This window comes from Cherax quadricarinatus, chromosome 7 (assembly GCF_038502225.1).
Source record: "Cherax quadricarinatus isolate ZL_2023a chromosome 7, ASM3850222v1, whole genome shotgun sequence".
Taxonomy (NCBI): domain Eukaryota; kingdom Metazoa; phylum Arthropoda; class Malacostraca; order Decapoda; family Parastacidae; genus Cherax; species Cherax quadricarinatus.
Genome location: NC_091298.1, coordinates 1,126,147 through 1,152,565, shown reverse-complemented (window position 1 = coordinate 1,152,565; position 26,419 = coordinate 1,126,147). Strand labels below are relative to the sequence as shown.

The 26,419-nt window shown below is 37.8% G+C and overlaps 1 protein-coding gene across 50 annotated transcripts in view; it reads left to right on the top strand.

Annotated features, from left to right (window-relative positions):
* Positions 1-26,419, top strand: part of trol (terribly reduced optic lobes) — a 960,590-nt gene that overhangs the window by 676,133 nt on the left and 258,038 nt on the right. For all 50 annotated transcript variants that reach the window (XM_070082142.1, XM_070082177.1, XM_070082160.1 and 47 more), the window contains 6 exons: positions 114-935; positions 3,144-3,214; positions 19,262-19,402; positions 19,534-19,674; positions 21,835-21,975; positions 24,625-24,827. In XM_070082142.1, coding sequence (XP_069938243.1) covers positions 114-935; positions 3,144-3,214; positions 19,262-19,402; positions 19,534-19,674; positions 21,835-21,975; positions 24,625-24,827 — 1,519 coding nt within the window. The remainder of the gene's footprint in view (positions 1-113; positions 936-3,143; positions 3,215-19,261; positions 19,403-19,533; positions 19,675-21,834; positions 21,976-24,624; positions 24,828-26,419) is intronic.

The window sequence follows — 26,419 nt, the reverse complement described above, 5'->3', positions numbered from 1 at the left end:
CTAAACTAATTTCCATATAAATACCATAGAATTAACCAAAATTAATTTTAGTATAAATATTATGCAACTAACCCTTACTAATTTTAGAATGCTTTCTTTATTGTGACATGTAGATGAACTTCCCTGTGATCACATACACTACTGGACTTGTGGGGACCCTAGTCATATGTGCATCGAGCGAAGCCGTCACTGTGATGGTTTCTATGACTGTCCTGATCATTCTGATGAGCGTTACTGCAATTGCACTTGTGATGAGTCTTTCCATTTCAAATGCAATGATGGTGTTTGTCTTGATGCCAGTGTACGATGTAATTTAAGAATTGACTGCCCTGATGGCTCCGATGAATTAGGGTGTTCTTGTAATATTAATACTCATCATACATGTGGAGATGGATCTTGTATAGACCTCCAGAGAGTATGTAATGGTGAGATTGATTGTCAAGATGGAAGTGATGAGCCTGCAGAGTGCATTCCAAATTGTGATCCCATTACTATGCACGAATGTGGAGATGGAGTGTGTATAGATATTCGTCAAGTATGTGACGGTGCCATTGACTGTAGAGATTATAGTGATGAACCATCCAGCTGCTATTCAGTTTGTGACCCTCACTACGAATTTACTTGTGGAAACAGACAATGTATAGACAGAAGGCTAGTATGTAATGGTTACAGTGACTGCAGAGATGGCAGTGATGAATATTATTGCACAAATTGTAATCAATATCAGTTTAAGTGTGGTGATGGATCTTGTATTGACCGTCGACTGCTCTGTGATGGCAAGCCTGACTGCTCTGACCAAAGTGATGAGAGGGAAGGTGATAGTTGCTGTTTGCCACCACACTTCTTTCTGTGTTATGATGGCTCGTGCATCGATGCACGGCGAGTCTGCAACAGATACTCTGACTGTATTGATGGTTCAGATGAACTTGAATGCCGTAAGTTAGTAACAAAATTATTACAAGGAAATATTCTTTCCATATGTTTAGGTTTATACAAGGGAAGTATATCATTGCAAATATGATATATTTTATATTCTACTGTACTGTATCTTGCTGAACTTTTTATTCTTGATCTATGCAAGGATTTGGGTGTGTCATACATTTGTATTGCTATTTATGAAATTAATGATTTTCAACTAATTAAAATTCCTGATATTGATAGTTATACAATGAAGTTTGAAAGATGATTATGCATAAAAGTTCACCAAGGGTCAGTCTGCATAATTTTTATTGTAAAATATTTTGTTGCTTGTACTGAAGTGTTTGATATTGAAAGTAATTGTGAAATGTTACTTGCTTTTTCATTTTTTTTTTTTTTTAGCTTTGTTTCTATAAATATGTATACTCTGTTTATATAATAATCAGGGGAAGTGCTAAATCCATAGGGAATACAAATGGAAGCTACTCAGGTTTGATCCAGTGATGGGAAGAGTAGGTCCACTTTCTTGAATTAAGAGCCCCTCACCTTAATGGCTCTGTTCTTTATACTGTAATTGTTTTATGTATAATGTATGCTGGTACTTGTATATTTATAGAAAAAAAGTAAAATTCATGAAAGGATTCGGGAGAAACTGATTAGTTGCACTTAAATGCTGGGGATGGGAAATATTGTGTTCTAGAAAGGTTGTTTGTATTAGGATTTCCAATGCAATCCTAGACAGTTAGAAAATGAGTGATAGTAACTGTGTCCTTCAGGTCACCCTGTCTTAGAGGGATAGTAACTGTGACCTTCAGGTCACCCTGCCTTGGTGGGAAACATTTAGCATGTTAAAATATTCTGTGTTCAGATTCTAATGAACCATTTAGGAATAGAACCTCCCTAGTTTTACATCTTGTGCAAGTTTTGGACTTCTCTATCACTTTTACCACCACTGTGTCTTATGATGGCCATATTGTAGGAGCCTCATTTGTCTCTTGGTAACTGAGCTCCAGGTTCTCTCCTGCTGTGGAACACCAGTGAGAACAACTGACGTGATGTAGCAGCAGTCTCCATTGTTCATTAAATTCTACACAGAATGCATTTGCATACTTTAAATGCACAGGTACACTCCTGAAAATTTGCATGTAAATTAAAATCTTGCTAACTTATGGGAAGAACATATGGGGAAAATATGGTTGCATTTAAGATATCTCTAAATTTGCTAAACAGATAAAAAAATCTACTACATCAAAACAATACAGTTTTTCTTACTTTACACTGAAGAATTTGAAGAGTATGGGGAGAGAGAATGTTGGCATTCAGCATTGCTAAATGCTTCTGCCAAGAGGCTTCCAGCAATTTTTGGTGTTGTGCTTTCAAATCTAAGATCAAACAAGATTTCTGTTGTGGGTAACAGAAACACCTTTGTCACAACATTGGGAATTTGTAATCTACTCTCTTAATCAGTGGCTCCTGAATAATGTCTTGAACTCACAGTAACAGGTAACTAGCCACTAGTTAGAGCAGTAGACACTCCCTGAATTCTTATACTAAAAGAGGAGAAGACTAATGAAATTGGAAGGTGGAAGGAGGTACAGTATATGAGGGTAGGAAGATAGATAGGTCTAAAAGTGGCACAGAAAGAGGTAAAACTAGGAGGGTGTATTCTCAGGTTATTAATGAGAAACTTACACAGAAAGCACACTAGTTTTTCATACTTCAAAATGATGTAATATGTTTATGTTTTAATATCAGCCATTTCCCATCATGGCAGGGAAATACACAGAGAAATCACATTCATCATCACTCATTTCCTAGCTATTATATACATACATACATGCATACATACATACACAATACATATGTACTATACAAGGAGAGGCTAATGTGATTTAATTTAACAGTGTTGGAAGACAGAAAACCACATGTAGGTGAGTACATACGAAGACACACATATATGCACATAAGAGGGTGGGGATGATGTTGCCTGCATCTTAGGCATTTAGTCCTCTCCACAAAAATATGGAATATTTAAGACTTCCTGTTAGTTACATGTAACTGCTTCTAGCATGAATGAGCAAGATTCCAATAAAGTTACAGTAATAGTTGATAATGCTATCTAGGGTTTATTTAGGATCCAATATGTTTTATCAAATATATAGCAGTGTATTTTCTAATACAATTATTATATCACTTGTACTGTGAATGGCATGGACATTGGATAGCTGGTGAATGTGACCCTGCTGGCAGCCACTTCATACGAGCAGACCCTAATACTGGACTGTGTCATTGCAAGGTAAGATTGCACTTATATGTTAAATCTAGCAAGAGAAAACATAGTTAAATGCTAACATCAATTAGTTAAATGCTAATATCAATTTTCCATTCAATTCAGTCAACTTAGTAATTTATTTTTGGTAGTTTTATGTTTACATACAGTATTTACTCTAAAATATTATTAGAGTCAAACAATTTAAATTTTAGCCATAATACAGTGTAGTTTACTTATTAACCCTGTTGGGGTCAGTCCCGTTGTATTACGGATTTGAAGCGTGTTGGTCCTGTAGTACTACGCCATGAGCTTAGCTCACTCAGATAAGCTGTGAGCAGTAAATTTGGGCCCAGATATGAGAGAATGTGTCTATGTGGTAAGTGTGCACCATATAAAAAAAATCCTGCAGCACGTGGTACATAATGAGAAAAAAAAACTGCGACCGTGTTTTTGGTTTAAAATAGCAATTTTGCATTGTATATTCATATGGTTTTTATGGTTGTATTCTCAGTTTCTTGGTCTCATTTGATAGAGTGGAAGATATATTACAGAAATAGAGATGATTTTGACTGGTGTCAGTACTGAAAGTAGCTTGAAGTATACATCAAAATAGTGGAAATGTTCTATTTTTGCCGATATTCCAGAGGACGCAAATCATGTTACTTGTCCAATACGCGTCCAACTGATTGATCTAATGTGTGTTCACAAATGCACTGACATTATATATACAAGGCAGGCAAAATTGCAGACCTTGAGAATATACAGAGAACTTTCACACCACGTATAAGTATGAAAAAGCACCTAAATTACTGGGAATAGTTAAGGCCCCTTGATTTATTCTCCCTTGAATGCAGGTGAGAAATATGCATGATAATATACATTTCGAAATCTGCGCGTGAAAATCACTCCCTACAAGCAAAAAACTCAGCTAAAGATGCAATATCCTCCCAGTGAAAAGCAAGGATGCCATGAGTATGCTGAGACAACACAGTAAGTGTCAGGGGCCCAAGACTGTTCAACTGCCTCCTAGCATACATAAGGGGGATTACCAGTAGATCCCTGGCTGTCTTCAATAAGGAGCTGGGCAGGCACCTAAAGTCAGTACCTGACCAGCCAGTCTGTGGTTCATACATTGGTTTATGTGTGGCCAGCAGTAACAGCCTGGTTGATCAGGCCTAGATCCACCACGATACCTAGTCACGAACCGTGCCATGGGGCATTGACCCCCAAGTTCCCCTTCAGGTATACTCCAGGTATTCTCAGTAGTAGTAACCAGTTACCAGTAACCAGTGTACCAGTAGTTGACTCACTACCAACCGTCTCTGCCTGAGTCACTGTCTATTCATATTGTGCTGACCACAGCAGTATTCAAAGACCCCCTCACATATGGGTACTGTGGGTGGCCAGTCAGTGTTACGAGAGTGAGCAAGGAGACAAGGTTACGGCTGTTAGGGCGCTCCCCACATTATCCGTAATTATACGTACTTCCAGCCTACGTGAGTACAGTGGACCCCCGCATAACGATTACCTCCGAATGCGACCAATTATGTTAGTGTATTTATGTAAGTGCGTTTGTATGTGTATGTTTGGGGGTCTGAAATGGACTAATCTACTTCACAATATTCCTTATGGGAATAAATTCGGTCAGTACTGGCACCTGAACATACTTATGGAGTGAAAAAATATCGTTAACCGGGGGTCCACTGTATTACTTTACCCTATCCACGTGTACGAACTCCCACAAGATAAATGGTGGCAGCGGTGGGATTGAACTCTTGGATAGTCAAGGTCCATCTGGCTAACCTTCCAGTAGGTTGTTTGTTCTGGAATAAGGGTATCAGTGGAGCATGGTCTGTCAAGACATGAACAGAGTACGTACTGATAAATAATGTCTCGGAAGTGCTTTAAAGACCATACTATTGCTAAAGCTTCTTGCTCAGTTACTGTATAATTACGTTCAGCCTTCGTAAGGACTCGGCTAACAAATGCAACTGCGTTGTACTTGCCATCGGTCTTCTGAGCTAGTACGGCACCTATGCCAATTGAACTAGCATCAGTTGTCAGATAGAAGGGCTTAGAAAAATCTGGAAATTTCAAAATTGGAGCAGATGTTAGCTTTTCTTTTAGAGTTTGGAATGCTCTTTCTTGACAGAAGGTCCAAACAAAAGGAGCATCTTTCTTAAGCAACTCAGTTAGAGGAGCAGCTATGGAAGAAAAATTGGCAATGAAAGATCTATAAAAACCTGCTAAGCCCACAAAGGATCTTACGGCATCAGCAGTTTTGGGAGTTGGAAAATTTAGTACTGCAGTTACTTTACTTTGGTCAGTCGTAACCCCTCTAGGAGTGACTACGTGACCAAGAAACTTAATTTCTGATCTGAAAAATTAACATTTAGACAGTTTGATCTTTAAATTGGCTTCTTCAAGCTTACCAAGTACTACATCAAGTCTTTTCAAGTGTGTATCCACGTCTTTAGACATGACGATTACGTCATCTAAGTACACCATAAGTGCATTACCTATGAGACCTCTAAAGATATTAGTCATGAGCCTTGAGAACGTGATAGGAGAAGATTGTAATCCAAACGCCATACGGAGGAAGTGATAATGACCTGTAGGAGTGGAGAATGCAGTTAGCTCTTGGCTGTCCTCGTGAAGAGGGACTTGCCAAAACCCTTGTAACAAATCCAGGGTTGAAAAGACTTTGTTATCTCCGATATTACGTAAAAGATCACCCAGTACAGGGAGTGGAAAGCTATCTGGAATGGTTTTCGCGTTTAACTTCCTAAAGTCAATCACTGGGCGCCAGGTACCATCCTTCTTAGGTACTAGTATCAAGGGTGCATTCCAAGGTGAATTGCTAGGTGCAATAACTCCATCATCGAGCATTTGATTGATCAATTCTTCTGCGACAGCAACTTGTGAATGAGGCATTCTGTACGCAGGTATGTAGATAGGTCTAGTACCAGGTTCAAGTGGAATATGATGGGACAATAAGTTCGTTATACCCATCTTCTCACCTGGTAAGGCAATGGCTTTACGACGTTTGTTCAACAGAGTCAACAAACGCTTGACTTCATCTGGGAAGTCAGTGGGAGCTAAGTCTTTCTCCTCAACTGGTGGAACAGATTGATCCAGTGAAGTGGATGAGGTCTCGCCGAGCTCTCAGTAGTAGTAACCAGTTACCAGTAACCAGTGTACCAGTAGTTGACTCACTACCAACCATCTCTGCCTGAGTCACTGTCTATTCATATTGTGCTGACCACAGCAGTATTCAAAGACCCCCTCACATATGGGTACTGTGGGCGGCCAGTCAGTGTTACGAGAGTGAGCAAGGAGACAAGGTTACGGCTGTTAGGGCGCTCCCCACATTATCCGTAATTATACGTACTTCCAGCCTACGTGAGTATTACTTTACCCTATCCACGTGTACGAACTCCCACATGATAGTATGGTAATCTTATGGATGATAATATACAGTAGTTGTCCAGACCTAAGGCAGTTTATTCAAGCTGTTTTGCTTAAATCAAGTACAATGAATCCATTGCTAAGTGTCAGTTGCTATTTAAGCAATGACTAATTTTTGTAGGAGGGAGGGTTTCTGAAAATATATTAACAGTCGTAGTGCGAGAAATAAGATGGATGAATTGAGATTAGTTGCAAGTGCGGGTAACATTGATGTTTTTGCCATAACGGAGACGTGGTTTAATATGAAAAATAGGGACATGCCTGCTGAATCTCACATTCAGGGTTTTAAATTGTTCCAAGTAGACAGAAATATTGGAAACGGGGGTGGGGTGGCACTCTATGTCCGAGATCATTTAAATTGTTGCATAAAAACTGGTATAAAGTCCAAAACACATACTGAGTCTTTTTGGGTAGAATTTTCAGAGGGGCATGAAAAATTTATTTTAGGTGTGATATACCATCCCCCAAACTTGGATAGAGATCAAGGAAGACGACTGTGGGAGGAAATTGTTAAGGCCACAAGGCACGACAACGTTGTAATTCTAGGAGACTTTAACTTTAGTCAGATTGACTGGAATTTTTTGACAGGGAATTTAGAATCTTAATGACTTTTTAGAAGTAGTGCAGGATTGTTTTTTGAAGCAGTTTGTGACAGAACCTGCAAGGGATAATAACCTGCTTGACTTGGTTCTGGCAAACAAGGAATCACTTGTTAATAATTTAGAAATTTCAGAGGAACTTGGCACAAGTGACCACAAATCAATTACCTTTAGCATTGAATGGAAGTATAATATTAGGGATAACTCAGTAACAGTCTCAGATTTTCGCTTAGCAGATTACGATGGGCTTAGAGAACACTTATCATCTGTTGACTGGGGTAACGAAGAGAGCTATCAATACGAGAGTTTTCTAAACTATACATGCTGCCCAGAGAACATCTATCCTGTAAAGAAATTAGATCGAATAGAAATGACCCAAAATGGATGAATAATAGGCTCAAATATCTTTTAGGACAGAAAAAAGGAATTTATAGGCACATCAAAAGAGGGGAGGGTCATCTTATGAATCATTATACACGTACTGACATTAAGAGGGACATTAAAAAGGGGATACGGAAAGCTAAACGGGACTATGAAATTAAAGTTGCTAGGGAATCGAAAACTAACCCAAAAAGTTTTTTCAAAGTATGTATATAGAACAAAAGTTAGAGATAAGATAGGTCCCCTTAAAGATAGTTCTGAGCATCTTACCGACAAGGAGAATGAAATGTGCTCTATTCTTAATTATTTTCTCTCAGTTTTCACTCAGGAGGACACTAACAATATCCCAGTAATAAATTTTTATAGTGGGCCTGAAGATGATAAATTATGCAATATCATAGTAACTAGCGAAATGGTTATCAAACAGATAGACAGACTGAAGATTGATTCAAACGTAGATGTTAGGGAACTTCAGGAGGATTTAGACAAACTCTATTCTTGGTCAGAAAAGTGGCAGATGCAGTTCAATGTAGATAAATGCAAGGTTCTGAAGCTCAGGAGTGTCCATAACCCTAGCACTTATAAGTTAAATGATGTAGAACTTAGCCATACAGATTGCGAAAAGGACTTGGGGGGGGTTATGGTGAGCAGCAACCTTAAACCAAGACAGCAATGCCTAAGCGTACATAATAAGGCAAATAGATTACTGGGATTTATGTCAAGAAGTGTAAGCAACAAAAGTCCAGAGGTCATACTGCAGCTTTATACATCATTAGTAAGGCCTCACCTAGATTATGCAGCTCAATTCTGGTCTCCATATTACAGAATGGATATAAATTCGTTAGAAAACATTCAGTGTAGGATGACTAAATTAATACATAGCAATAGAAATCTTCCTTGTGAAGAAAGATTGAAGACTCTTAAGTTACATTCACTTGTTAGACGAAGAATGAAGGGAGACCTGATCGAAGTGTATAAGTAGAAGATAGGTATTAATAAAGGGGATATTAATAAGGTCTTGAGGATATCTCTCCAAGAGAGAACCCGCAGTAATGGATTTAAATTAGATAAGTTTAGATTTAGAAAAGACATAGGAAAGTATTGGTTTGGAAAGAGTGTAGTTGATGAGTGGAACAGTCTACCTAGTTGGGTTATTGAGGCTAGGACTTTGGGTAGTTTCAAATTTAGGTTGGATAAGTACATGAGTGAGAGGGGTTGGATTTGAGTGGGACTTGCACATCAGAGCTTATTTCTTGGGTAGCATTGAAAATTGGGTTGGGCAAATGTTTGTTAGTGGGATGAATTGTAAAGGACCTGCCTAGTATGGGCCAACAGGCCTGCTGCAGTGTTCCTAATTTCTTAAGTTCTTAGTAGTAGCTGGGCAGTCCTAGGACACCATTCAAGCTGATTTGTTTTGTTTAGGCTAGGGACAGTGGTGCATAATTATGCCATGCTATTTTAGTCAGAACTGATCCATTAAAGCAAAAAAAATCTTCTATTATGTATTAACAGTACAACTTAAAAATGTTATAGTTTGACTTAAAATGTTACAAAATTTTTATAATTTTACACCAAAACTTAATTAACTTAATGCAGTGTAGTTTAAGCATACCCAACTTATATTAAGTCAGCCCAAATTTAGTTAGTGTTACAGTGGAACCCCGAATATCGGCCGTAATCCATTCCAGAAGGTGAACCTAAATTCGAAAAGGCCTAAATTCGAAGCAGTATTTCCCCTAAGAATTAATGTAAATACAATTAATCCATTCCAGACACCCAAAAATAATAATAAAAAAAAATACATTTTGTAAAGTTTAATTATAGTTTTACATACACAAAACAATGACAATTACATATAAATAAACATTTAAATCATTATTACATACCTGTATTGAAGACTCTTGTTGGCATATGAAAGACAGGGAGGAGGGGAGAGGGAGGAGGAGAGGTTATTGTTTGGAAGGGGAATCCCTCTCCATAATGACTTCAGGTATCAAGTCCCTCTCTTGAGTTACTTCCTTTCTTTGTCTTTTAATGGCACTAGGACCAGCTTGAGAGTCAATGGACCCCTGTTGCACAAGAAAACTGTCCAGAGAGGTCTGTTTCTGGTGCCTCTTAAAGATTTGCCTGAAGTGGGTCAAGGTTTTGTCAATGAACATGTTGCAGATATGGCTTGTTTCAGCTTGGTCAGGGTGATATTTCTCAGCAAAAGCTTGCACCCTACTCCACATTGCACAAATCTCCTTAATTTCTAAAGAAGGCACCTCCTTTCCTCTCTCTTCCTCCTTCCCTAAAGCAAGTTCCTCAGCTGTGGTCTGTTGCTGTTCCAGTTGAAGGTCTTGCAGCTCTTCAGTGGTTAGCTCTTCCCTGTGGTCCTCCACCAGCTCTTCCACATCCTCATTTATTTCACAGTTACACGTAATAAACAAGCACAAAAACCAATGGATTTTAAGGAAATGTTTGAATGAATGTGCGGAGTATATGCTCATTCACTGAAAGACACAGGGAGACTGACTCACCTATGCTCGGTGTCCTGGTGGGAGGCGGGCTGCTGCATCTAATACAGCCGATTTGCAAGGCACCGGCTGAAATATGGAGCAAAATTTTGGCCTAAAAGCCGGCCTCAATATGATTCGGCCAATAAACACAGCGCCTGATGTTCGGGGTTCCACCGTATTTAACATCAATGAAATATATTAATTTTGTGATGTTTGGACAGATTTCTGTTGAGTTATTACATTAATGAATTTACACTTGCATCTTTGATAAAATGATCATTGCTTTATAAGCTAAAGTTACAGGCATTGTCTTGAAAGTACAGTACGACAGTTATATATGAACAGTTATGTCAACAGAAAGGTTGAATAATTATATCATTAGAATTGTAAGGTAAACAATTACAGCCAGTCATAAATGACGAAGCAGAAGTTCTTCATATGTTTTGGGCTTTTACTGAAGGATCAATTTTCTGATAATTTTTTATTAATTTTCTCAGTACACACCTTTGAGAATGCTAAATATATATTTGTCGTTTTCTTACTTCCGCAGAAGATTTGGAAAGTTACTGTAGCTAATCATATGTGTATCAGTTCAAGCATTTTCTATAATTGCTACTTTAGTTATATACAGTATCCCACTCATTGAGTTAGTCACCCCTCAGTATATTCTTTGTTTGCATGTTGTCTTGTTTTGACCTATTGTTTCACTATACATTCTGCTTGCATTTTTTTTTTTTTTAATATCTAAATTTTGTTATTGATTTATATTTGCAAGATCAGTGAAATGAATAAGAACTAATTGATGTTGAGTGGACAAAGACAAATTTGCAAAAAAAAATTAAGGTAATTGCAGGATGGTAACACTACAATTTACAAACTCATGATAGCTTTCAGTAAAAGTACTGTACTGAAAGTTTTATTAGAAAATGAAGTGAGGTTAAAGAAGTATTAGTACAAGAAATGGTGGTTTTGCCCTGAAGACTGAAAAAACTAAGTGTAAAGAAATGGAGTGAGTTTCGATGGTTGGATTGAAGGTGACCATGATTCCAGTTGATGCAAATTGTGGATGCACCAGAAAACGAAAAAAGCTGACATTTTTGTATGGGTGTGAAACATGGTCTTTGACTGTTGTGGGGAGGAGGTTGTGGTTGTAAACAATTCTTGGCCAAACTCAGTGTGAGGCGTGATTATTACATTTGCTTATATTTGTATAATCCCAGTATTCTGTATATCAGTACATGCAAGAAGAATAGTTCAGGATGTGGAGCACAAGTTTCTAATTCAGTTAAATATTAACATTGAAGATCTGAAGTGAATCAGAAGAGGCATTCATAAGTTGTTACATGGAAACTAATATACTATTTTCTTCAGTAAAAAGGCAAGTTAGGGCATACAGAACTAATTCAAATCTTGCACTAAGAAACAATAGCTTTTAGCTTCTCCTTGTAGTTAATTTTCCTAAATTCCAGCGCTAATCTCGCTGCAAATCCCTTTTTTTTTTTTTGGTTTCCTGACATGCTTTATTTGGTGTGGGTTCCATTTTGGTGCTACATACTCAAGGAAAACTCTACTGAGGTTAATGAAAGCTTATCATACATTCCAAAGCCCCGTATTCACCACAGTAGTTAATTGATGTGCACCTCTGCATATTCTCAGCACTATGCTCATCCCTGGGTATTTTCACTTATCTGAGGTTTACTGCCTTTATCCCCAGTGTTTTCAGTTCATGCATGTATGAAAGAAGGGAAGGTACCTAAAGATTAGTGTAGAACATACATTATTCCTTTATAAAAGGGAACAAGAGTATGTGTAAGAATGATAAGAGAAAAAGTAAATAATTGTCTTATTTTAGATACAGCATTCAGTATACCACTGTATTTCCACTGCAAGTCATTCTTCTCAAAAATTGCTAAAATAAATTATTAATGATTTTTTATGAATTTAAGACTATTTTAAGAAGTAAAATTAAAGAAGAAATGCATAATGTATTATATTTAATTAAAAGAAATGACCAGATAAAGATCAAATAATTTACTGCATTTTACTTTAGACTTCTGAAAAATTAACAGAAACTAAATTTAGAGACAACTTAACAAAAATCTAGAGAGATTTCCTTTTTATGCTAAACATTTACTGTTATATGACAAACAGCATAAATATTATATATTATAAGTAGTTAAAATTATCACTAAACACATTGTTAGTTTACATTATTAACTAGATCCTAAATGTAAATACATGTAATTTATTTAGTATTAAGATGTAGTGGTTACCTTAATTTGTTACTTGACACACTCAAATCTTTTTTTATATGAATTCTTTTGTGCCTTTACTTCTTACCTAACTTACATTTAAATTTCTTTTTATTCTCACTAAAACCTACATGGAACATTCATACTGGTGAGTAAAAAGTAGAGCACTGACAGCCACACTTTTGGTCATAAGGATGCAGTCAGATGCAATAATAATAGCGATATAATCACAGGGAGAGTCACTTAGTTGCAGTTTGTCTCATTAATAGTGTCTTACATTTCTTTAACTTATGATGTGAATTCATAGTTATTTACCTATTTGTGTTAACAGGAACAAAGCTGTCCTCAAAAATGTTTAGTTTGTCATGTAAATGTTTATCTTAGATCTAGCACATACTTTTTTTTTTTTTTTTTCAACAAGTCGGCCATCTCCCACCGAGGCAGGGTAACCCAAAAAGAAAGAAAATCCCCAAAACAAAAATACTTTCATCATCATTCAACACTTTCACCTCGCTCATACATAATCACTGTTTGCAGAGGCGCCCAGATACAACAGCTTAGAAGCATATCTAAAGATATAATATAAAAAGTGACCCGAAATAATATAATAAACTCTATATAGAATGTAATATCAAGGCCCCAATTATATATAGTATACCATCCTATTATACATCCCTCCAAACTGCCAATATCCCAAACCTCTCCTTTAAAGTGCAGGCATTGTACTTCCCATTTCCAGAACTCAAGTTGGGCTATATAAAAATAACCTGTTTCCCTGAATCCCTTCACTAAATATTACCCTGCTCACACTCCAACAGCTCGTCAGGTCCCAAAAATCATTCATCTCCATTCACTCCTATCTAACACGCTCAGGCACGCTTGCTGGAAGTCCAAGCCCCTTGCTTACAAAACCTGCTTTACCCCCCTCCCTCCAACCTTTTCAAGGACGACCCCTACCTCGCCTTCCTTTCCCCACAGATTTATACGCTCTTCATGTCATGTCATTCTGCTCTGATCCATTCTCTCTGAATTACCAAACCACCTCAACAACCCCTTTTCAGCCCTCTAACTGATACTTTTATTAACTCCACACCTTCTCCTAATTTCCACACTTCGAATTCTCTGCATAATATTTACACCCTTAGACAGGACATCTCCACTGCTTCCAACTGCCTCCTTGCTGCAGCATTCACAACCCAAGCTTCACCCCCATATAAGAGTGTTGGTACCACTATACTTTCATACATTCCCTTCTTTGCTTCCATTGATAATGTTTTTTTTTTCTCCACATACACCTCAATGCACCACTCAATGCACCTCCGTGATTCTCTCATCAATTCTGTGGTCAACCTCATCCTTCATAAACCCATCTGCTGCCACATCATCTATAAATATATTAATCAACCATGGTGACCTTACACATCCCTGTCTAAGACCTACTTTTACTGGGAAGTAATCTCCCTCTCTTCTACACACCCTAACTTGAGCCTCACTATCCTCATAAAAACTCTATACAGCATTTAGTAACATACTACCTATTCCATATACAGTGGACCCCCGGTATTCGATATTAATCCGTTCCTGAGAGCTCATCGAATACCGAAAATATCGAAAAGCGAATCAATTTTCCTCATAAGAAATAATGGAAATCAAATTAATCCGTGCAAGACACCCAAAAGTATGAAAAAAATAATTTTACTACATGAAATATTAAGTTGAATGCAATAGAATAATTACAATAACAACAATAACAATAGAATAATTGACACTTACCTTTAATGAAGATCTGGTGATGATTGATGGGATGGGAGGAGGGGAGAGGTGTTAGTGTTTATAAGGGGAATCCCCTTCCATTAGGACTTGAGGTAGCAAGTCCTTTTCCGGGGCTACTTCCCTTCTTCTTTTAATGCCACTAGGACCAGCTTGAGAGTCACTGGACTTCTGTCGCACAACATATCTGTCCATAGTGGCCTGTACCTCCCGTTACTTTATGACATTCCTAAAGTGTTTCACAACATTGTCAGTGTAATAGTCACCAGCATGGCTTGCAATAGCTGTGTTAGGGTGATTGTCATCAAAAAAGGTTTGCACTTTAAGACACATTGCACACATTTCCTTAATCTGTGAAGTAGGCAACTTCTTCAGTTTCTCTATCCCCTCCTCCGAAGCAGTTTCCGCAGGTGTGGCCTCTTGCTGTTGAAGATGATCTAGCAGCTCATCAGTGGTTAGTTCTTCATTGTCCTCCTCCACCAACTCTTCCACATCCTCCCCACTAACCTCCAACCCCAAGGACTTCCCCAATGCCACAGTGGATTCCTCAACTGGCATAGGCTTCTCAGGGTTAGCCTCATATCCTTCAAAATCCCTTTTGTCTACACATTCTGGCCACAGTTTTTTCCAAGCAGAGTTCAAGGTCCTCTTAGTCACTCCCTCCCAAGCCATACCTATAAGGTTTATACAATTGAGGATATTAAAGTGATCCTTCCAAAACTCTTTTAGAGTCAGTTGAGTTTCTGTGGTCACTACAAAGCACTTTTGAAACCTAGCTTTTGTGTACAGTTTCTTGAAGTTGGAAATGACCTGCTGGTCCATGGGCTGCAGGAGAGGAGTGGTATTAGGAGGCAAAAACTTGATCTTAATGAAGCTCATGCCCCCAGAAAATCACTCTGCCAAGTCTGTAGGATGACCAGGGGCATTGTCTAATACCAGGAGGCACTTAAGGTCTAATTTCTTTTCAATTAGGTAATTTTTCACAGTGGGGGCAAATGCATGGTGTAACCAGTCATAGAAAAAGTCCCTAGTGACCCATGCCTTACTGTTTGCCCTCCACAGCACACACAAATTAGCCTTGAGGGCATTGTTTTTCCTGAACACTTCGGAGTTTCAGAGGTGATACACCAATAAAGGCTTCACTTTGCAATCACCACTAGCATTGGCACACATCAACAGAGTAAGCCTGTCTTTCATAGGCTTATGTCCTGGGAGTGCCTTTTCCTCCTGAGTAATGTAGGTCCTGCTTGGCATTTTCTTCCAAAACAGGCCTGTTTCGTCGCAATTAAACACTTGTTCAGGTTTCAAGTCTTCACTGTCTATGTAATCCTTGAATTCCTTCACATATTCTTCAGCTGATTTTTGGTCCGAACTGGCAGCCTCACCATGCCTAATCACACTATGTATGCCACTACGATTCTTAAATCTTTCAAACCAACCTTTGCTGGCCTTAAATTCACTCACATCAGCACTAGTTGCAGGCAATTTCTTTACCAAATCGTCATGCAACTGCCTAGCCTTTTCACAAATGATCGCTTGAGAGATGCTATCTCCTGCTATCTGTTTTTCATTTATCCATATCAATAACAGTCTCTCAACATTTTCTAACACTTGCGGTCGCTGTTTCGTAATCACAGTTGCACCTTTTGCAAGAACAGCTTCCTTGATTGCCGTTTTCCTGGTCACTATAGTAGAGATGGTTGATTGGGGTTTATTATACAACCTGACCAGCTCCGACACACGCACTCCACTTTCGTATTTTGCAATTATCTCTTTCTTCATTTCAGTAGTCATTAGCACCTTTTTTCTCGAAGGGTTGGCTCTAGAAGCTTTCTTGGGGCCCATGGTGACTTATTTTGCAGAAACAAGCACCAAAAACAGTGATAATGTGGAATGTACCGAATGTATCCTTAAATGCGCACACACTGGCTGGCTTGTAAACACTGGCACACACGGGGCAGTTCAGGCCACACGTGGACACGTCTCGTACGAATCGTATCGAATACCGGGTTTTCGATCGGATACCGAGGCAAAATTTTTGCGATATATTGCATCGAATACCGGATTTATCGAATATCGATGCCATCGAATACCGGGGGTCCACTGTACTTGCATCATCTACCATATTGCTCCCCTATCCACTCTATCGTATGTCTTTTGTAAATCTATAAGTGCAATGTAAACTCCCCTACCTTTATCTAAATACTGTTTACATATAGGCTTCAATTTAAACACTTGATCTACACATCCCCTACCTACTCTAAAGCCTCCTTGCTCATCTGCAATCCTACTCTCTGTCTTACCTCTTATTGCCTTTATATTTCATTTACGATATACGTATGTATACTCACTGAACTGTAAGAATCAATTTATGTTTGTCAGGGTGAGCTTTCGCTCCTGGGCCCTCTTGACTTCTGATTGATAACATGAATTAACTCGTTATCATATTTACATATAAACCTCCCTATATGGAGTCAGGGGATTTATGTATTTAGAAAATGATGTGGGATTACTAAAGGTATATTTCATAAGGATAAGGAGGGGCTCTTTAGGTCATTTAGGAAGTTAGAGAGGATGAAGCTGATAGATTGACTGAAGAGGGTATTTCTAAGGCAGAGAGGAGGAGCATGTGTCATCCCAGAAAGGATGGAAAAGATAAATGTTTGAATGCTAGCTGGCCTAAATGCCCATTAGGCTTGGGTGAGGGCATTACATCAGAGTGAATGGAAATGAGTGATTTTTATGGCTTGTCTTGCTGTTGGAGTGTCACCTAGGTAATGTTTATAAGGGAATTCAGGAAAATTGGTTTGCCACAGTTGAGTCCTAGATGTATGTGTGTGAGCATGTGTACTCACCTATTTGTGGTTGCAGGGGTTAATTCTTAGATCTTGGTCTTGCTTCTTCATTTGCCACTCTTCAGATTCACTCTCTCTAAGCCTCGTGTGCCTTATCATACCTGCTCTTAAAACTATATATTGAGCCTGCCTTCACCATTTCCTCACTAAGATCATTCTGCTTCCCAATTTCTTAGAATGAAAAATACTTCCTAACATCCCTGTGGCTCATCTGTGACTTTAACTTCAAGAACTGTTCCCAAGCTCCCATTTCAACTTCCTGTTCCTGTTTGCCTTATCAATTTACCTGAGTATTTTGTATGTTGTTATCATGTGCTCCCCTTCCCCTTTCCTTATTTCTGTCCTTCAGTGTTGTTAGGTTCAATTACATTAGCCTCTCTCTGTACCTCAATTCCCTTGCCTTATTGGTTGTCAATCATATGTTTGATAATTTAATTTAAATGTATTTTTATTATTCTTTATTTTGAGTTCATTTATGAAAATAAATGGTATAAAATACCGGCACAATGGAAACATAAACACATATGCAGTTTAATGTGATCCTTTATTGACAATGTTTCGCCCACATAGTGGGCTTTTTCAAGTCACAAACAGATCTACCTGGGGTGGAAGATACGTGAGTATTTTTTGTCAGGTTCAGAATGTTGAGGTCAGGTGGAGAATGCTGCATCTGATGATCTACCGGGTGGGGTTATAGAGTCTAAAATCTTGGGTAGCTTGGAAGGGGTATTGGATTCGACTGTCACCTGGCTCCGTTATGTTGACGACATTCTCCTCATAACTCCCAGGCGCTTCAACGTTCAAGCTCTCCAAGACAAGCTCAACCAGGTCGAGCCCTCAATCCAGTTCACACTTGAAGAAGAAGTCGACAACACTCTTCCTTTCCTTGATGTTCTTCTCTGCAAAGCTGACCATGAACTTCGTTTTAAAGTCTATCGAAACCAACCAACCAAAACGATCTTCTCCACTTCTACTCTCACCACGACACCAAAACTAAACGTGGTGTAATTATAGGCTTCTTCCTGCGCACTCTCAGAATCTGCAGCAATGAGTTCCTTGAGGAAGAATGCACTATAATTGAACAAGTATTTTCTAAACTCCACTATCCTCGTCACTTCATCAGAGACTGCAGACGACGGGCATTAAATATCTTCAACACACCCAGAGAAGACACTGCCGAGAAGAGATACATAGTCCTCCCCACCAACTCCATTGCCAAACATGTTTCCAACATCTTTTCCAATACCTCATTCCAAGTATCTACCTCCACAACCACGACCATCAAGGACATCACCAGTAGTAGACAGGACAAGCTTCCATCCTCTGCAGGGGTATACATAATCCCTTGTAATGACTGCAACAAATTATACGTGGGCGAAACATCAAGAGACCTCCAAACACGTATTTCAGAACACCAATACGCAAGCAGGACTGACGATACAAGGAATGCCTGTGTACAACATCGCAATTCACACAACCATTTAATTAACTACAGAAACTCAAGACTTATCACCACAGAAGACAACATTCAATACCGAAGAATCCAGGAATCATCGCTTATCTCTATAACCAACAATTTCAACCAGAACAATGGCTTCTATAACATAGCTGAACCACTTGCCAAGAAACTTCTTCATCGCTATCCCACATAAGAGCATAGAACACTGCAAAAGGTCTGCTCACAACTTATCCAATCTCCCTTCCAAGCTACCCAAGATTTTACTCTATAACCCCACCCAGTAGATCATCAGATGCAGCATTCTCCACCTGACCTCAACATTCTGAACCTGACTATAAATACTCACGTATCTTCCACCCCAGGTAGATCTGTTTGTGACTTGAAAAAGCCCACTGTGTGGGCGAAACATTGTCAATAAAGGATCACATTAAACTGCATATGTGTTTATGTTTCCATTGAGTTCATTTATCTTTAGCATATCATTCATTGCAGTTCTTCACATTTAAGGTTCATGTCTTATTATGCACCTGGTATCATATCAAATTGGCATGTAAAGACAAGTCATTCATTAAGTTTTAGGACTGACTTGCCATGCGTTTGAGCATTCTGTTTAGTGTGTTATTCACTGAGTTATCTACCTTTTGTTTAGTTTTATTTTGTTTTAAGTAATGAAGCTAAATAATGTGTCATTATTTTGATCCCAGTAGTTGATGCTCTTCTTTATTGATTCTGTGTCTAATAATCATCACTGGAGATGTTGTGAATTATTGCTTATTGCATTCTTTCCAGGAATTTGTTACTGGGCCAAAATGTGACCAATGTAAGCCAGACTCTTTCTACCTCAATGAGAACAATCGTGATGGATGTATTGAATGTTTCTGCATGGGCATCACTCGGCAGTGTACCTCATCCAACTGGTACAGACAACAGGTATCGTCTTAAACAATATAGTCTGTGCTAGTTCTTATATTAAAATGAATGTAAATTCCTTCCCAGTACAACAGTATTCTGTAATATTCTAAATAAGATTCTGATATATTTGTTATATCTTTTTTTTATAGGAATCTGTATCCTTTACTAATGACCGTCAAGGATTTGAACTGGTGGACAAGTTCCAGCAAACGGTTATCAGTAATGATATATTTGTTGACTCTGGTCGTCAAGAACTGGTGTTCCGCGAGTTCTCCCGAGTTGATCAAGAGGTACGTTTTTCTTTCTCTTAATGTATTAGTTTTTTCTTCATAGCTAACTAATCTAATCAAATTAATATATTTTGATTAATTACCTAAATTTTTATTTGGTAGATTTACTCAGTGAAACAGTTGCATTTAAACTGACTTGTGTGCATTATTTCAAGTGTATAGTACTATATAAAAACATGCTGGGACAAAGTTATGAATGCATATTCATATGAAATAGCACACTCATAATGAATAAATGCAGTAATTGAAAATATTTTATTGGATTTGAGGAACAAGTAAATTTGTTTGTTTTTCTTTACTCATGAATTTTCAGACTAAGAGCTGTTATCCTACCACACCTTATTCAAAGCCTAATCTTATTTAAGTTATACTAACACCCTTCTTTTTTCCACTTGAATATGGTTCACAGCAGTCTATAAATATCCAAGTACTTACTTATTGCTAGGTAAACACTGGCAACAGGTGTAAGTGTTGTGGGGGTTTGATTGATGGATATGGGAATAAACGCACACAATGGATGGAGTCACATAATGGCGGTAGGTACATAAATTTGCTCATAGGCATTTGCACATCTATTGGGTAAATACAGTAAACCAAATGTTGGGTTAAGAAAAATGGGGAAATGGAGAGGAATCCTTCCTCCATAAGTCATGCATGTTGTATGAGGCAACTAAAATGCTGGAAGCAAGGGTCTGTTAACTCTTTCTTCTGTATAAATTAATATAAAAAGAAAAAAAAGTTTCTGGAAGTATTTCTTCTCTTTTGGGACACCCTGTCTCAGTGGGAAACAGCCAGTGTGTTAAAAGGGGGGAGGGGAAAGATGGAAACAGTTATAAGTGATATAAATAGGGAATAAAAAAAAAACGTGAATATGTTTTTAGTTTTCTCCTTTTTCGGGCCACCCTGTCTTGGTGGGAGACAGCCAGTATGTTGTAAAATAAAAGAGATTATATAGAAAATAAGTGATAAAACCACTACAGATTCTTACAAAAAGTATGATAAATGGAGCAAATGGAGTGATATGATTTAATTTAGATGAGTGCCATGTAATAGATATGGAGGAAAGCAATAACAGGTCACAAAGGAAATTGTCAGCCTTTTATCATCACTGAAAAAAAAAGATTGTCATAACAAAAGCATATACATAATTGAAAGCATGAGAAACTAACATGCTACATTGCCTAATTTTAAGGTAGCTTTTAAATATTTGGATAGATAAATGGAAGTGGAAAGTAATGTTTGTGCTGTGAAGGAGGAGTGATGATGCCTGTGCACTTCTTGCAAGACATCTGTTAAATGAGTAAAAGTGATTGTGTCTCCTTTATTGGGTCACTCTACCTTTTTGGGAGACAGCTGGTGTGTTAAAAAAATAAATTTTTACACAGCTGTATATTCATATACAGCTGTGTAAAATGGGTCCCATAGCTAAAAAAAAAAATGCAAATTATGAAAAAAAAAAAAAAAAAGCTGATGTATTAGGCATTCTTTCACCTAGTGATAGCAAAAGGCAAGCCATGATGATAATATATAAGATGATTTCTGAGCACCACCAGCTGGGAGGACAAAAAGACTGATTTTAGGAAACCACAACAAGAATGAACCAGAGCCCAGCCTACCAGGGTTGTGATGGAGCAGTCCATGACCTTCTGAGTGATTCAGTGAGGCCAACACAAAATCTCTCACCTCTGTCCATTGACAAAAGATGTTTGTTGTCCACTGATGTGCAGCAGTTCCAGGGGAAGGCTCAGTTTCTTGGCAAGTGAAAACAAGGACTACACAGATGCCCATGCTTGGCAGAAACATGGAAAAGTGCTTAGTTTCTATGAGTATCAGCACTCTTGGAATTTGGGAATCTGTATGAGTGTGGCCCCCCACACAGGCTGGCAGGAACAAAAGTAGGGTGTAATAATCAGATTATTAGGTAATCCTAGGAATTTAACCCATGCCAATTTTTAAGGAGCAGTATACTACTATAACTGTTCTTGTGACTACAGATACAAAATTACACAAAATTTACATTATAGTTTTTCCACGTAATACATTCACATACAAGAGCTAGTCAAACTGACTCATACTGCTATTGTAAACCTAATATTTTTTTCTGTAATTTAATAGCATTAATTGTACATAGATATTTTAATAATTTTAAATTTGTTGCAGGTCTATTACTGGAAATTGCCACAGCGGTTCCTTGGAAACAAGATATCCTCCTATGGTGGTAACTTAACATATAGTTTGCGTTATGTACCAGCACCTGGAGGTCAAAGCTCAGCAAATACTGCCTGTGCAGTGGAAATCTATGTACGTGTTTTTTGTTTTTCAAATATGATTATAATTTAAGACCTAGACAAGTTTTAACTTTATGAAAAAAGTATACAGTAACTTTATACAACAGTTATATGAACCTTCTCATTGTTTGCAGTTATATGCACAATATGTAACTTTTTCACTTTCCAGATTCCCAAAATTAATATTGCTCCCAGTGTCCACTTTTTAAACAAAAATGAAATATTTTTTCTAAAGATTTGGTAGAGAATGTTTTTCTGAAGGTAATGACACCAAAAGTACAAAATTTGATGGAAAACTTATGGAATTTGCAGGTGCAAAGCTAACAGTCTTGATACTATTTATGCATCAGCAATTTTGCCCAGTTTGAGTCTTTTTTTTTTAAGTCAATTCCATTGCTCCATTTGACCAAATTCTTAGCTATTTCACTAGTATGCCTTCCATTCTGTCGATTCTATTGAGTGCAAAACTATAAAGTATACAGAAGTTGGTAATATGCCCAATTTTACACAAGCTGAAAAATTACAATTTAAAAGTAGAGTCCATAATAAACAATGTATAAAGTAAAAGGACACAAGTGCAACTAATGTGACATTTATTGTGGCAACGTTTCGCTCTCCAGGAGCTTTATCAAGCCATTACAAACAATACATGGACACAGAGGGTATATAAAGGCTCAGAGTGAGGTGAATACTAGTGAGGTACCATTTCGATGTTCACTAGTGGTAGTAGTAGTAGTAGTGGTAGTGACAAAAGTAATACAATATAGTAGAGCAATTAATTCGTACATGAGTAAAAGGATATAGAAGCTATTACTTGGGTAACATAAAAATAGGTTGGACAAATATAAACTGCCTCATTCCAGTTTATATTTGTCCAACCTATTTTTATGTTACCCAAGTAATAGCTTCTATATCCTTTTACTCATGTACGAATTAATTGCTCTACCATATTGTATTACTTTTGTCACTACCACTACTACTACTACCACTAGTGAACATCGAAATGGTACCTCACTAGTATTCACCTCACTCTGAGCCTTTATATACCCTCTGTGTCCATGTATTGTTTGTAATGGCTTGATAAAGCTCCTGGAGAGCGAAACGTTGCCACAATAAATGTCACATTAGTTGCACTTGTGTCCTTTTACTTTACATATTGTCGGTAATTCTACCAACTTTATTACATAAACAATGTAGACATTCCTTGTACTAAAACAACATTTCTTCTGTTCATTAGTCACATCCCCAGGCCTCTCCTATATTACACTTGCTTTCCATTTTGAATTCCTATTCACACAAAAATACAAAATTTATTCTATTTCTCAGATAATAAAATATAACCAGGAAAGATTGGTCATGCTTTACAATTTCCCAGTGATTCAATCAGCCCAATTATAAAACAACCATAAAAACAGACTGGGAGGTGTAGGGGGCCTTACCCATCCTCTGAAATATTGGTAACAATCAAATATTTATGCGACTTTGAGATCAATTTCAAGCTACATACTTTCAAAATCATCTCTGTTTCAGCAGTATGTCTTCCATTCCAATAAAACCCTAAAAACCATCTGAGAAAACACCTTAACTTTATTTTAAACCATTCACAAGGCCAGTTTTTTTCCCATCATTCACCACATGGGGCAGGATTTTTTTTTATACTATGCACATTTACCACACAGACCCATTCTCTTATTTCTAGGCCAAAATTTACCCTTCACAGCTTATCTGAGCAAACTGAACTTATGACCTAGAACTACATCAGGGACCCTGGCCTCAATTCTACCTTTGTCAGTTATTCATGTCATACAATGTGAATAAAATGTTCAGGAAAAAAATTAGATTCTTGCTTTGTATGTGTGTTAATTATGACAGTTTAATACCCCTGTAGCATTCTGAATAAACATGATACCAGTAAGAACATAAGAAAGGAGGATCACTGCAGCAGGCCTATTGGCCCATACTAGGCAGGTCCTTTACAATCCATCCCACTAACAAAGCATTTGCCCAACCCAGTTTTCAATGCTACCCAAGAAATAATCTCTGATAACTCTATCCACTCATTTGCAAGTCCCAATCAAATCCAACCCCTCTCACTCATATATTTATCCAACCTAAATTTGAAACTACCCAAAAGGGTGTATGGAGAGGAGTTTGAGGTAATCAGTCCCTCAGCCTGGAGTCGATGTGTTCAGTCCATCAATCTTGTAGAATAGCGAACTTTGAATGAGGTATGCCTGAACAGTGCATAATATATAAATACAGGGGGTTTGTAACTGACTACCCACCACTCATTTGCTCTATCCACTCATTTGCAAGTCCCAATCAAATCCAACCCCTCTCACTCATATATTTATCCAACCTAAATTTGAAACTACCCAAAAGGGTGTATGGAGAGGAGTTTGAGGTAATCAGTCCCTCAGCCTGGAGTCGATGTGTTCAGTCCATCAATCTTGTAGAATAGCGAACTTTGAATGAGGTATGCCTGAACAGTGCATAATATATAAATACAGGGGGTTTGTAACTGAATGAGATATGCTTGTACAGTGCATAATATGTAAATACAGGGCTTTGTAGAAGTCCCAGAATGAGGAATTTTGTAATAGATTCATTGATAAGCATGATTCAACTACAGTATATAAATAATGGTATTTTAATCTTTCAGGGTAATGATATCACCTTGAAGCACTACAGCAAAAGCCAGTTAAGTGCTACTCGTCAAGAAACTGTTAGTGTCCCACTCTATGAACAATACTGGGAACGACAGGATGGTCAAGAAGCTAACCGTGAACATTTCTTAATGGCTTTAGCTGATCTAGAGTATATTCTCATCAAAGCTACATATACTACAAATTCCAGAGAAGTAGGGTAAGTCTGTAGAACACTCAATGGTAATTAATTTACAGAATGACTATTGACTCTGTTTTTTTCTAACACGTCGGCCGTTTCCCACCAAGGCAGGGTGACCCAAAAACAATGAAAGAAACTTTCATCATAATTCAACACTCACCATCACTCATACATAATCAATGTCTTTGCAGATGCGTTCAGATACGACAGCTTAGACGTCCCTCCAAATTGCCAATATCCCGAACCCCCTTCTTTAAAGTGCAGGCATTGTACTTCCCATTTCCAGGACTCAAGTCCAGCTAACTGGTTTCCCTGAATCCCTTCATAAAATATTACCCTGCTCACACTTCAGTAGCTCATCAGGTCTGAAAAATCATTCGTCTCTATTCACTCCTATCTAACATGCTCACGCACTCTTGCTGGAAGTCCAAACCCCTCGCCCACAAAACCTCTTTTACCCCCTCTCTCCAACCTTTTCTGGGATGACCCCTACCTCTCCTTCCTTCCCCTACAGATTTATGCGCTCTCCAAGACATTCTACTTTGTTCCATTCTCTCTAAATGATGAAACCACCTCAACAGCCCCTCTTCAGCTCTCTTACTAATACTTTTAGTAATTCCACACATCCTCCTAATTTCCACACTATGAATTCTCTGCATAATATTTACACCACACATTGCCCTTAGACACGACATCTCCACTGCCTCCTTGCTGCAGCATTTACAACCCATGCTTCACACTAATATAAGAGTGTTGGTACCACTATACTCTTGTACATTCCCTTCTTGGCTCCATGGATAATGTTCTTTGTCTCCACAGATACCTCAGAACACCATTCACCTTTTATCCTTCATCAATTCTCTGGTTAACCTCATCCTTCATAAACCCATCCACTGACAAGTCAACTTTCAAATATCTGAACACATTCACTTCTTCCATACTCCCTCCCTCCAACGTGATATCCGATTTTTCTTTGTATAAATTGTTTGATACCCTCATCACCTTCTCTTATCAATGTTCACTTTCAATTTTCTACCTTTACACACCCTCTCTCTCTACCTTGAAAATCTGATCTACAGTTATTTCTATCATTATTATTACTATTGTCATCAGGTATGATTTTTAGTGGTATATACAATATTTTGAGGGTTCTCAGGAATATGACCTAGAACATATTTTTTTTTTACATTAACATGTCAGTAATTTTCATATAGTCGGACTTGAGTCCTGGAAATGGGAAGTACAATGCCTGCACTTTAAAGGAGGGGTTTGGGATATTGGCAGTTTGGAGGGATATGTTGTGTATCTTTATATGTGTATGCTTCTAAACTTGTATTCTGAGCACCTCTGCAAAAACAGTGATAATGTGTGAGTGTGGTGAAAGTGTTGAATGATGATGAAAGTATTTTCTTTTTGGGGATTTTCTTTATTTTTTTTTTTGGGGTCACCCTGCCTCGGTGGGAGACGGCCGACTTGTTGAAAAAAAAAAAAAAGTCAGTAATTTTATTATTGTTTGAATTCTGTTTTTTTTTTTTTTCATACATTACTATGAAACCTGTTGTATCGTTATTCAAATAAACAGTAATTCCTTATTGAAATAGTTTTTAATG